At 50.6% G+C, this 13544-nt stretch overlaps 1 protein-coding gene across 2 annotated transcripts in view; it reads left to right on the top strand.

The window, feature by feature from the left end:
• LOC128694744 (uncharacterized) overlaps window positions 1-13544 on the top strand; it is a 42605-nt gene that overhangs the window by 16481 nt on the left and 12580 nt on the right. For both annotated transcript variants that reach the window (XM_070095974.1, XM_070095973.1), the window contains exon 3: window positions 745-975. In XM_070095974.1, the coding sequence (XP_069952075.1) occupies window positions 745-975 (231 nt within the window). The remainder of the gene's footprint in view (window positions 1-744; window positions 976-13544) is intronic.

Here is a 13544-nt window from a genome sequence, read left to right as displayed (position 1 = left end):
ACCACTACCAACACTACCACCACTACCAACACTACCACCACTACCAACACTACCACCACTACCAACACTACCAACACTACCACCACTACCAACACTAACAACACTACCACCACCACCACTACCACCACCACCACTACCAACACCACCACCACCACCAACACCACCACCACCAACACCACCACCACCACCACTACCACCACCACCACTACCAACACCACCACCACCACCAACACCACCACCACCAACACCACCACCACCACCACTACCACCACTACCACCACCACCACCACCACCACTACCACCACTACTACCACCACCACTACCACCACCACCACCACCACCACCACCACCACTACCACCACTACCACCAACACTACCACCACTACCACCACTACCACTACTACCACCACTACCACTACTACCACTACCACCACTACCACCACTACCACTACTACCACTACCACCACTACCACTACTATCATCACTACCACCACTACTATCATCACTACCACCACTATCACTACCACCACTACTATCATCACTACCACCACTATCACTACCACCACTACTATCATCACTACCACCACTATCACTACCACCACTACCATCACCACTACCACCACCACCACAACAACAACAACAACAACTACCACCACAACCAGCACCACCCCCACCACCACCGCGTAATTAACCTGAACCGGACTCTGTCAACATTTTCATGTGTGTTTTATTCCTGGTGGGCAGGTGGTAGAGGAAGTTGGCCCAGGATGTGCTGAAGGGTTTCCTTATTATCCCGGCATTCCCAATGACATCGAAGATTGCCCTGGCATCGACCCTCCGGATCCAGTCGTACAGGAGAACCTCCACGACTGTTCTTCTTATATTTTGTGCAGCGACGGTGATCCATACCTGATATGCTGCCCTAAAGATCAGTACTGGGACCCTCCTATGAGCACCTGTGACGACTTAGAACACGTAAGCCTTTTCGATCAAGTTTGAGATTGAGCACATTTTCCAGCATTATATATTTTGACTGCTTCTCTCTCTGCCGTAAGTGTATATAATTTATTATTTATTATTAACACATAGACCAGGGTGGCCCGAAAAAGAAAAATTTTCACCATTCACTCCATCACTGTCTTGCCAGAGGCATGCTTACACTACAGTTACAAAACTGCAATATTAACACCCCTCCTTCAGAGTGCAGCTTTATATAATTAAGTGACATAAATATATTTTCTCTACTGCCTCAGCCTGCTTTTTCCAATTTGTAAAATTGTCTTATATTTGATATCTTATTATGTCTTTCTACGGTTCAAGAATATACTGTCCTATCATAGAATTTCATTAAGCTGATGACGTTTGATTTCCTGACACAGAGAAGACAGAGTTATGGTAAAAGACGTCAGACTTGAGCAGAGTAACGAGCGGAGTTCTCCAAATATATGCAAGACTAATACTTCGTGTTCATCGAGTGTTAGTTACCAGCTGTCAAAGGCACTTGTCGATAGACACTTGGCCTGTTTTGTGTGTGTGTGTGTGTGTGTGTGTGTGTGTGTGTGTGTGTGTGTGTGTGTGTGTGTGTGTGTGTGTGTGTGTGTGTGTGTGCGTGCGAGCGCGCGCGCCTCTACTCACCTATATGTGGTTGCAAGGGTCGAGTCATAGCTCCTGGTCGATACCAAGTCACACTCTAACTGCTTCATGAGCTTTATCATACCTCTTCTTAAAGCTATGCATGGAATTTGCCTCCACTACTTCACTCTCCAGATAATTCCACTTCCTGACCACTAAGTCTAAAGAAATACTTCCAAACATGCATATGACTCATCTGGGGTTTCAGCTTCCAGTTGTGGCCCCCTGTTCCTATATCCCATCTCTGAAACATTCGAACCCTGTCCACCTTGTCATTTCCTCTTAGTATTTATACGTCGTTATCATGTCCCCCCTATCCCTCCTATCCTCTACTGTCATCAGATTGAGTTCCCTTAATCTCTCCTCATAAGACATACCCTTCAGTTCAGGGACTAATCTTGTTGCAAACTTTTGCACTTTCTCCAATTTCTTGAAGTGTTTGAATAAGTGTGGGTTCCGTACTGGTGCTGCATACTCCAGTATGGGCATGACGTACACGGTGTACAATGTCATTCATGAATGATTCCTTACTCAGATGTCGGAATGCTATTATCAGGTTTGCCAATCGCCCATATGCTGCAGCAGTTATTTGATTGATGTGTGCCTCAGGGGACATGTTCATTACAATGCTTACCCCAAGATTCTTTTCTTTAAGTGACGTTTGCAGCCTTTGATTCCCTAACCTGTACTCCGTCTGTGGTCTTCTTTGTCCTTCCCCAGTCTTTATGACTTTGCACTTACTGGGGTTAAAGTCCAGGAGACATTTGTCGGGCCAGACTTGCAGCCTCTCCAGATATTGTAATTTTAGCTGATTGTTGCCTGCTTGTATTCTCATCAGTTTCACATCATCAGCGAACAGCAACACTTCTGAATCTATTCCTTCCATCATGTCATTCATGTATACAAGAAACAGCACCGGACCTAGGACTGACCCTTGTGAAACCCTAATCGACACACGCGCCTACTGACACTTCATCACGCACCAACACTTGTTTCTTTCCTGTCAGCTATTCCCTGATCCATTGCAGTACTTTCCCTACTATTCCTGCCTGCTCCTCTAATTTTTGTACCAGTCTCTTGCGTGGTACTGTGTCAAAAGCCTTCTTTTAATCCAAAAAGATGCAATCTACTCATCCCTCTCTGTCCTGCCTTTCTTCTGTTGCCTTATCGTAGAACTCAAATAGATTTGTGACACAGGATTTCCCATCTCTGAAGCCATGCTGATTGTCATGTATGAACCTAGTCCTTTCAATGTGCTTCACCACTCTTCTCCCGATCATCTTTTCCATGACTTAACATACTATACAAGTCAGTGATAGTCGTCTGTAGTTTTACGCTGCTTGTCTGTCTCCTTTTTTAAAAATTGGAACTACATTTGCTGTCTTCCACGCCTCAGGCAATTGCCCAGTTTCGATAGATTTATTGAAGATTGCTGATAGGAGCACACACAGTTCCACTGTTTCGTCTCTTAGGATCCATGGAGATATGTTATCTGGGCCCACCGCCTTTGAGGTATCTAGCTCACCTAGCAGTTCCTTCACCTCCTACTTGGTTATGTGTATTGTGTCCGGCACCTGCTGGTGCACCCTACCTTCATAGTTCGCTGGAAGCATTTCTGTCTCTATAGTGAATACTTCTCTTAATCTTGTATTAAGTTCGTCACACACTTCCTGGTCCCTCTTCGTGAGCTCCACTCCTCCTTTCGTCAGCCTGATTCCTTGACTGTTTTTTTTTTTGTTCTAATGTGACTGTACAACAACTTTGAGATTTGTTCTTTTGAATCTATGTCGTTTTCGTATTGCCTCTGGGCCTCTCTCCTTATCCCTACATATTCGTTTCTGGCTCTTCTGCTTCTTGAGTCCTTTGCCGTCTATACCTTTACCATACTCTAGCACACTTGGCTTTGACCTCTTTACACCTCCAGTTGAACCATGGGTCACTCTGGCCTTACCATTTTTTCTGCTATTCTTTGGTGTGAACTTCTCCTCTGCCTCCCTGTACTTAGTGGTTACTAGTTCCATCATTTCATTTACTGCTTTTTCCTCTAGTTCCCTTTCCCACTGCACTTCATGCAGAAATCTTCTCATGCCTATGTAGTCCCTTTCATGAAGTTTGGCTTCTCTCGTCCTTCTCGTGCTGCTACATTCTCCACCGTTAACTCTACAAGGTATTCAAAACTCAGGACATCGTGATCACTAGCACCAAAGGGTATTTCGTGTGTGATATCCCCTGTGTCTGAACTATTCAAGGTGAATATGAGATCCAGGCTTGCTGCTACATCCTCTCCTCTCCTCTCCTCTTCTCTTCTCTTCTCTTCTCTTCTCTTCTCTTCTCTCTCTCTCTCTCTCTCTCTCTCTCTCTCTCTCTCTCTCTCTCTCTCTCTCTCTCTCTCTCTCTCTCTCTCTCTTTCTCTCTCTCTCTGGTTGTATCCCTAACATGTTGGCGCATGAAGTTCTCCAATACAGTCTCCAACATCTGAGCCCTCCACGTTTCTTGTCTCCAGTGTGGCTCTAGGTTTCCTAGTCAATCTCTTTATGATTGAAATCCCCCATTATAGTAACTTCCTACTGGCGACCGTCAGCATTGCTCTATTGTGTGTGGGTGTATGTGTGTGTGTGTGTGTGTAAGCATGTGTGAGCGTGTGTGTGTGAGCGTGTGTGTGAGCGTGTGTGTGTGTGAGCGTGTGTGTGAGCGTGTGTGTGTGTGAGCGTGTGTGTGAGTGAGCGTGTGTGTGAGCGTGTGAGCGTGTGAGCGTGTGAGCGTGTGTGTGTGTGTGTGTGTGTGTGTGTGTGTGTGTGTGTGTGGAGAGTGTGTAGTATGTGCGTATGGAATGTGTGCGCGTGTGGAGTGTGCGTGTGGAGTTTGTGTGCGTGTGGAGTTTGTGTGTGTGTGTGTGTACGTATACTCGCCTAGTTGTACTCACCTAGTTGAGGTTGCAGGGATCGAGTCCAAGCCCCTGGCCCCGCCTCTTCACTGGTCGTTACTAGGTCACTCTCCCTGAACCGTGTGCTTTATCATACCTCTGCTTAAAGCTATGTATGGATCCTGTGTGTGTGTGTGTGTGTGTGTGTGTGTGTGTGTGTGTGTGTGTGCAGTGTGTGTGTGTGTGTGTGTGTGTGTGTGTGTGTGTGTGTGTGTGTGCAGTGTTTGTGTGTGAGTTTGGTGTGTGTGTGTGTATGTGTACTCACCTAGTTGTGGCTGCAGGGGTCGATTCATAGCTCCTGGCCCCTCCTCATCGCTGCCCGCTACTGGGTCACTCTCTCTGAACTTTGAGCTTTGTCATACCTCTTCTTAAAGCTATGAATGGATCCTGCCTCCACTACATCGCTTCCCAAACTATTCCACTTCCTGACTACCCAGTGAGTGAAGAAATACTTTCTAACATCCCTGTGATTCATCTGTGTCTTCAACTTCCAACTGTGTCCCCTTGTTGCTGTTCCCCATCTCTGGAGCATTCTGTCTCTGTCCGCCTTGTCAATTCCTCTCAGTATTTTATATGTCGTTATCATGTCCCCCCTATCTCTCCTGTCCTCCAATGTCATCAAGTTGATTTCCCTTAACCTCTCCTCGTAGGACATACCCCTTAGCTCTGGGACTAGTCTTGTTGCAAACGTTTGCACTTTCTCTAGTTTCTTTACGTGCTTGGCTAGATGTGGGTTCCAAACTGGTGCCGCATACTTCAATATGGGCCTAACGTACACAGTGTACAGGGTCCTGAACGATTCCTTAATATGTCGGAATGCTGTTCTTAGGTTTGCTAGGCGCCCATATGCTGCAGCAGTTATTTGGTTGATGTGCGCCTTGAGTGAGGTTTGCAGTCTCTGGGCCCCTAGACTGTACTCCGTCTGCGATCTTCTTTGCCCTTCTCCAATCTTCATGACTTTGCACTTGGTGGGGTTGAACTCCAGGAGCCAGTTACTGGACCAGGCCTGCAGCCTGTCCAGATCCCTTTGTAGTTCTGCCTGGTCCTCGTCTGACTGAATTCTCATCAACTTCACATCATCTGCAAACAAGGACACTTCGGAATCTATTCCTTCCGTCATGTCGTTCATGAATACCAGAAACAGCACCGGTCGTAGAACTGACCCCTGTGGAACCCCACTCGTCACAGGCGCGCGCACTGACACCTCGCCTCGTACCATGATTCGCTGCTGTCTTCCTGACAGGTGTTCCCTGATCCATTGTAGTGCCTTCCCTGTTATCCCTGCCTGGTCTTCCAGTTTTTGCACTAATCTCTTGTGTGGAACTGTGTCAAACGTCTTCTTACAGTCCAAGAAAATGCAATCTACCCACCTCTCTCCCCTCTTGTCTTATTGCTGTCACCCTGTCATAGAACTCCAGTAAGTTTGTGACACAAGATTTCCCGTCCCTGAAACCGTGTTGGCTGTTGTTGATAAGCTCATTTCTTTCTAGGTGCTCCACCACTCTTCTCCTGATAATCTTCTCCACAACTTTGCATACTATACATGTCAGTGACACTGGTCTATAGTTTAGTGCTTCTTGTCTGTCTCTCTTTTTTTAAAAACTGCGACTACATTTGCTGTCTTCCATACCTCAGGTAGTCACCCTGTTTCGATAGATGTGTTGAATATTGTTGTTAAGGGTACAGATAGCGCCTCTGAACCCTCTCTCAGGACCCATGGAGAGATGTTATCCGGCCCCCATCGCCTTTGAGGTGTCTAGCTCGCTCAGCAACCTCTTCCCTTCTTCCTCGGTTGTATGTATTGTGTCCAACACTTGGTGGCGTACCCCACCTCTCCGTCTTTCTGGAACCCCTTCTGTCTCCTCTGTGAACACTTCTTTGAATCTCGTGTGTGTGTGTGTGTGTGTGTGTGTGTGTGTGTGTGTGTGTGTGTGTGTGTGTGTGTGTGTGTGTGTGTGTGTGTGTGTGTGTGTTTGTGTGTGAATGTGTGAACTCACCTAGTTGTGTTTGCGGGGATCCAGACTCACCTCCTTGGCCCTCCTCCTAGATAACTTTCATCGGTATCACTGACTTCTAATCTCTTGAGCATTATCATATCTAGTCCTGAAGTTGTGTACTGAGTTTTCCTCTACTGCGTCAACCATTCTGAGATTCGAGTGATACTTTCAACCCTCCAGCTCATCTGTGTCTTTAACTTTACCTGTGTCCCATTAATCGTGGCCCTCTTAATTTCAATTTACCTCTGTCCCATTAATCGTGGTCCTCTTAATTTCAATAATGTTTATTTGCCCATTAGATTCTTCTTGAGATTTTGCGTATCGTAATATCAAGAACTTTTGACAGTATCCATCCTAGAGATACTGGATTGTAATTCAGTTCCTCTAGTGTGTCTCTCACTTTATGTATAAAAGGACAGCATTTGCCTTTTTTTTAAATATCTGGCGTCTGCTATAATTGGAAAAATTTACTGACGACCTTTGCTCTGGGATCACACAGTAGTTATGCTCATTCTCTCAACACCCATAGAGATATTGTCTAGTCCAATTGCTTGTGATATGTAAAGCTCGTTTACTAGTCTCGTCACTTATAATGTGCTGATGTTTTCTAGAACCTGATCTCTTCTGACTACAGTACATTCCAGGAGCTTTTACTTTTGTGAAGATCTGTCTCTTTTATTCTAAGGTCGATATATTCTTCGTCAGTAACTTTGATTCAGTATTGGAATTTGGTGATATGTCATTTTCAAATTAGCTTTCGACTTCATTTTAACTCTTGTGTATATGTTTCTAGCTCTCAAGCTATCTCGTTTTTCATTTCTATAATTCTTCCAAGCATTCTTGTTCATTCTTCTGTCATCTGTTCACTCCTAATTAAACCACGTTCTCTTTTTTTTTATTTTTCTTCATACTTGGTATGAATTTTGTCTCTGCCTTTTGATATTTTGATTCTTAGCTTCTTCCAGTCTTAAATAGCTTTACCCTCCAGTTCCTTATCCCTGGGCAAGTCTCTTTGAAAACTTCATTGCGTCTTAGTGCCCCCCTTCTATATTTCATTCTCCATTCCTACTAATATCAGATACTCAAAACTTATCGCTGCATCATTGCTGTCACTAAGTGGTTTTTCTTAAGAAATTTCAGCTTTGTCATGTTCATTTTGTGTGAATACATAAAGTCTGGGTGACTCAGCTCCTTTCCTCCGTTACTCTTTTTGCTTCCAGAAACTTGTGTGTGTGTGTGGGTGTACTCACCTAATTGTGGTTGCAGGGGTCGAGACTCAGCTCCTGGCCCCGCCTCTTCACCGAGTGCTACTAGATCCTCTCTCTCCCTGCTCCATGAGCTTTATCATACCTTATCTTAACGCTGTGTATGGTTCCTGCCTCCACTACCTCACTTGCCAGGCTATTCCACTTCCTGACTACTCTATGACTGAAGAAATACTTCTTAACATCCCTGTGACTCGTCTGAGTCTTCAACTTCCAATTGTGACCCCTTGTTTCTGTGTCCCATCTTTGGAACATCCTGTCTCTGTCCACCTTTGTGTGTGTGTGTGTGTGTGTGTGTGTGTGTGTGTGTGTGTGTGTGTGTGTGTGTGTGTGTGTGTGAGAGAGAGTGTGTGTGTGATTTCGTTCTTCGGATTTCAATCTTTGTGCCTTCGAGGACAAATTCCAAAATTTTATCTTTACGTCTTATTTGACTTAGTCTGAACTAACATCTTCCAGCCTCGCAAGCCTTTTCATTCATATTCCTAAAGGTGTGCATGAAGTCTGCCTTCATTTCTTCGTACAGGTTATTCTATTTCCTGACCACCCTTAGGCTGTAGATAAAATTTTCAGATATTTCCTCTACAGATATCACGAACTTTAAATTGTACCGTTATGAACCCGGTTTCCGCCTCTCCAACAGTTTTTCCCTGCCTGCAATATCAAATTCTTTGTATATTTTGTATGTAGCCGCCTTATCTCCCCGGGTCTTTTATCCTCTTACATTGCCAGGTTCATTTTTTTCAGTCTTCGTGAACAATTGTAGTTTCTCTTGTTTCTTGATATACCTTATCAGGTGTAGGTTCATATCTGCTATTGTATACTCAGTCGGTCCTGACTTAGTCAAATGTAGAGTGATCAAATATTTTATTGAAATTTCTTAAAACTAACTTTAGATTTGCGGCAGAAGTTATTCGGCTGATGTATTTGTCCTGGCTGTTTTCTCAACATTATGCCCATCTCTAGATCCTCGTCAAGTTAGGTCTGTCGCCTCTGTCCTCCAACTCTGTACTCTATTTCCGATCGTCTTACCCTTACACAAGTTTTCATAGCCTTGGATTTACTGGGGTTGAATTCCAGTAGCCACTTAACTCAACAGTCCTTCATTTTCTCCAGATCTATATGTAGCCCTTCCTTGACTTGATATTTTTGTATTCTCTATTAATTTCACCACATCTATGAACAAGGAATCATTACTCTTTCTGTATGTTGTTCACATGTCCCAGAAAAGTAGAGGTCGCAATATCAATCCCTGTAGAACTCCATTAGTTATGCAAATTCATCCCAATACCTCTTACCGTCTGATCCAATTCTCCCAGTCTATTTGATAGGAAGGCTCAACAGCCTGATTGATTAGAGACCGGACCACATACTAGCGGACGGAGGATCGAGCCTCGACAGACCAACATTAGTTTTCTTTTTTTTTTAAATTCGATTACGTACAATCTCATATACTTTTCAGTTATTAAAATCCGGCCTCCCTCATTTCCTAACCCCAATTTCCGCCTCCCCCTTACCCGGGTTTCCCGCCCCACTCCCCCCCTCCAGGTTCTGCCCCCCCTTTTCCCCCCCCACCTCCAGGTCCGGGGCCTCTCACTTCTCCTCAATCCAGGCCCCGCCCCCCACTTCCCTCTTACCCCCCAGGTCCTGCCTCTCATTTCCACTTTTTACCTCCAGGCCCCTTTTTCCTCATTTCCCCTTTTTACCCCCCAGGTTCTGCCTCTCATTTCCCTCTTACCCAGGTTCTTTCCCCCTCATTTCCCCCTTACCTCCGGGTTTCTCCCTCCCACTTCCCCACCCCGGGTTTCCCGCCCCCCATTTCCCCTTTTTACCACCAGGTTCTGCCCCCTCATTTCCCCCTCTTACCCGGGTTTCCGGGCCTCCATTTCCCCCCCTCCGGGTTTCCCGGGGCCCCCTCATTTCCCCCTCTTACCCTAGGCCCCGGCCTCTCATTTCTCCCCCCCACATCCAGGTCCTGCCTCTCACTTCCCCTCTTACCTCCAGGTCCTGCCCCCCATTTCCCCCTTTTCCCTCCAGGTCCGGGGCCCCTTATTTCCCTCCCCCCTTTTCCCGGGCCTCCCCTCCCCCCCACTCCGGGTTTCCCGGCCCCCCCATTTCCCCCTCCACTCCAGGTTCCCCCTTCCTCATTTCCCCTCCCCCTCCGGGTTTCCCGCCCTCCATTTCCCTCCACCTGGGTTTTCCCGCCCCCTCATTTCCCCCTCCCCCTCCAGGTTCTGGCCCCCTCACTTCCCCCCCTTTGGGGTTCGGGCCCCCATTTCCCCCCACCTCCAGGCCCCGCCCCATTTCCTCTTACCTCCAGGTCCTGCCTCCACCCTCTTCCCTCCAGGCCCCGCCCCCCATTTCCCCTTTTACCCCAGGCCCCCCCTCTCCCCCCCCTTTTCCCAACCTGGCCTCCTCATTTCCCCTTACCTCCGGGCCCCCGGCCCCATTTCCCCCTCTTACATCCAGGTTCGGGGCCTCCATTTCCCCCACCCGGGGTTCTGCATCCATTTCCCCCTTTTCCCTCCGGGTTTCCCTTCCTCATTTCCCCCTTTTCCCAGGTTCTGCCTCTCATTTCCCCTTTTCCCCTCCAGGTTCGGGCCCCCTTTTCCCTCTTACCCCAGGCCCCGCCTTCATTTCCCCTTTTCCCCCAGGTGTCCTCACCCCCTTACCCGGGTCCCGCCTCCCATTTCCCCCTTCCCCCAGGCCCGCCCCCTCATTTCCCCCACCTCCAGGTCCCCCCTCCCACTTCCCTCTCCCTCCAGGCCCTGGGCCCCCTCATTTCCCCCTTTACCTCCAGGTTCGGGCCCCCCTTCCCTCTTACCCCAGGTAAAGCCTCCACTTCCCCCCCTCCAGGCCCCGCCTCTCACCCCCTTACCCCAGGCCCCGCCCCCACTTCCCTTCCCCTTCCAGGTTTCTCCCTTTACCCCCTCTTCCCTCCAGGTTCTCCCCCACTTCCTTTACCCCGGGTTTCCCGCCTCTCACTTCCTTTTCCCTCCAGGTTCTGCCTCACCCCCCTTATTTTGCCCCCTATTTCTTTTCCCTGGGTTCTCCCTCATTCCTTGGGTTTTGTTCCACTTCCCCTCCTTACACCGGTTCTGCCCCCATTTCCCCTTCCCAAAAAGGCCCGGGCCCTCTCATTTCCCCTTTTACCCCAGGTCCCCTCATTTCCCCCCTTTTACCCCAGGCCCTGCCTCTCACTTCCCCTCTTACCTCCAGGTCCGGGGCCTCCTACCCCCTCTTACCTCCAGGCCCCGCCCCCCATTTCCCTCCCCCTCCAGGTCCGGGGCCTTTCCTATTTCCTTACCTCCAGGTCCTGCCCCCCCATTTCCCCTTTTCCCCCCTCCAGGTCCTGCCTCTCACTTCCCCTCTTACCTCCAGGCCCTGCCTCTCACTTCCCCCACCCCAGGTCCGGCCTCCCATTTCCCTTTTACCTCCAGGCCCCCCTTCACTTCCCCTCTTACATCCGGGTTTCCCCGCCTCTCACTTCCTTTTACCTCCAGGTTCGGGGCCTCCCCATTTCCCTCCCCCTCCAGGTTGGGGCCTCCACTTCCCTCCCCCTCCAGGTTCGGGGCCCCCCCATTTCCCCTCCCACTCCCAGGTTCTGCCCCCATTTCCCCCACCCCAGGTGCTGCCTCACCCCCCTTTTCCCAGGTGCGGGGCCCCCTCACTTCCCTTTTACCTCCAGGCCCCGGCCCCCACTTCCCCTCCTTTTCCCAGGCCCTGCCTCCCATTTCCCCCTCTTACCCCAGGTCCTGCCTCTCATTTCCTTTTACCTCCGGGCCCCCGCCTCCATTTCCCTTTTCCCCTCCAGGTTCTGCCTCTCACTTCCCCTCTTACCTCCAGGTCCTGCCTCCTATTTCCCCCTCCCCCTCCAGGCCCCGGGCCCCCTCACTTCCCTCTACCTGGTCCTGCCTCCCCACTTCCCCCCCACCTCCAGGTTCGGGCCCCCTCCCCCTCTCATCATACCTCCAGGTCCGGGCCTCATTTCCCCCTCTTCCCTTCCAGGTTCTGCCTCCCCCTTTCCTTCCCCCCAGGTCCTCCCTTTCCCCCACTTCTCCTCCCCCTCCAGGTTCTGCCTCCCCCATTTCCCCTCATACCCCAGGCCCCCCCTCTACTTCCTCCTTACCCCGGTTTCCTCCTCCCCCTTCCCCCAGGATCTGCCCCCATTTCCCCCACCCCAGGCCCCGCCCCTACCCCCCCACCTCCAGGTCCCCCTCACTTCCTCCACCTCCAGGTCCGGGGCCTCTCATTTCCCTCTCCCTCCAGGCCCGGGCCCCCCCATTTCCCCTTTTCCCTCCAGGTCCGGGCCCCCTCACTTCCCCCACCTCCGGGTTTCCGCCCCCCCATTTCCCCTTTACTCCAGGTTCGGGGTTTTCACTTTTTACTCCAGGTTCCCCCCTCATTTCCCCTCTCTCCCTCCGGGTTTCCCGGCCTCTCACTCTTTTACCTCCAGGCCCGGGCCCCCTCACTTCCCTTTTCCCTCCAGGCACTGCCCCCATTTCCCCTCTTACCCCAGGTCCCCCCCTTTTCCCTTTCCCCAGGTCCTGCCTCTCACTTCCTCTCTTACCTCCAGGTCCTGCCTCTCACTTCCCTTCTTTCCTCCAGGTCCTGCCTCTCACCTCCCCTCTTACCTCCAGGTCCTGCCTTTCACCTCCCCTCTTACCTCCAGGTCCTGCCTCTCACCTCCCCTCTTACCTCCAGGTCCTGCCTCTCACCTCTCCTCTTACCTCCAGGTCCTGCCTCTCACCTCTCCTCTTACCTCCAGGTCCTGCCTCTCACCTCCCTTCTTACCTCCAGGTCCTGCCTCTCACCTCTCCTCTTACTTCTGGGTTTCTGGCCTCCCCACCTCTCCTCCACCCCCAGGCCCCGCCTCTCACCTCCCCCCCCTCCAGGCCCCGCCTCTCACCTCTCCTTTTTACCTCCAGGTCCGGGCCCCCTCACCCCCCTTTTCCACCTCCAGGCCCTTTGCCTCTCCCCCTCCCCCCTTTACCTCCAGGTCCTGCCTCTGACCTCCCTTTTTCCCCCTCCAGGCCCCCGCCTCTCACCCCCGGGGTAAACCTCCAGGTCCTGGGCCTCTCACTTCCCTTACCCCCCAGGTTCGGGCCTCTCCCATTTCCCCACTCCAGGTCCTGCCCCCACTTTCTTTTAAACCCCAGGCCCTGCCTCTCACTTCCTCTCCTTCCCTCCCAAGGTCCCCCCCCTTTTCCCCCCCCCTCTTCCTCCAGGCCACTCCCCACTTCCCCTTACCTCCAGGCCCCGCCCCCACTTCCCTCCCTCCAGGACGGGCCTCACCCCTCTTACCTCCAGGTCCTGCCTCTCACTTCCCTTCTTACCTCAAGGTCCTGCGTGTCACCCCCCCAGTCCAGGTCCTCCCTTTTCACCCCCTTTTTCCCCTCCAGGCCGGGGCCCCCAACCTCCGTTCTTACCTCCAGGTCCTGCCTCACCCCCCCTCTTATTTCCAGGCCCCTTTTTTTCCCACTCCCCCCCCTTCCCCCTTTTTGGCCTCCTCACTTTCATCATACCTCCAGGTCCTGCCTCTCACTTCCCCCCTTACCTCCAGGTTCTGCCTCTCACTTTCCCTCTTACCTCAAGTTCCTGCCTCTCACTTCCCCTCTCCCCCCGGGCCCGGGCCTCTCACTTCCCCTCCCCCAAAAAAAAATTTCTGCCTCTCATTTCCCCCTCTCCCTCCAGGTCCTGCCTCCCCTTACCTCCGGGTTTACTGCCTCT

This window comes from Cherax quadricarinatus, chromosome 51 (assembly GCF_038502225.1).
Source record: "Cherax quadricarinatus isolate ZL_2023a chromosome 51, ASM3850222v1, whole genome shotgun sequence".
Classification (NCBI taxonomy): domain Eukaryota; kingdom Metazoa; phylum Arthropoda; class Malacostraca; order Decapoda; family Parastacidae; genus Cherax; species Cherax quadricarinatus.
The sequence above is the reverse complement of the archived record's forward strand: the minus strand, read 5'-3'. Positions and strand labels throughout refer to the sequence as shown.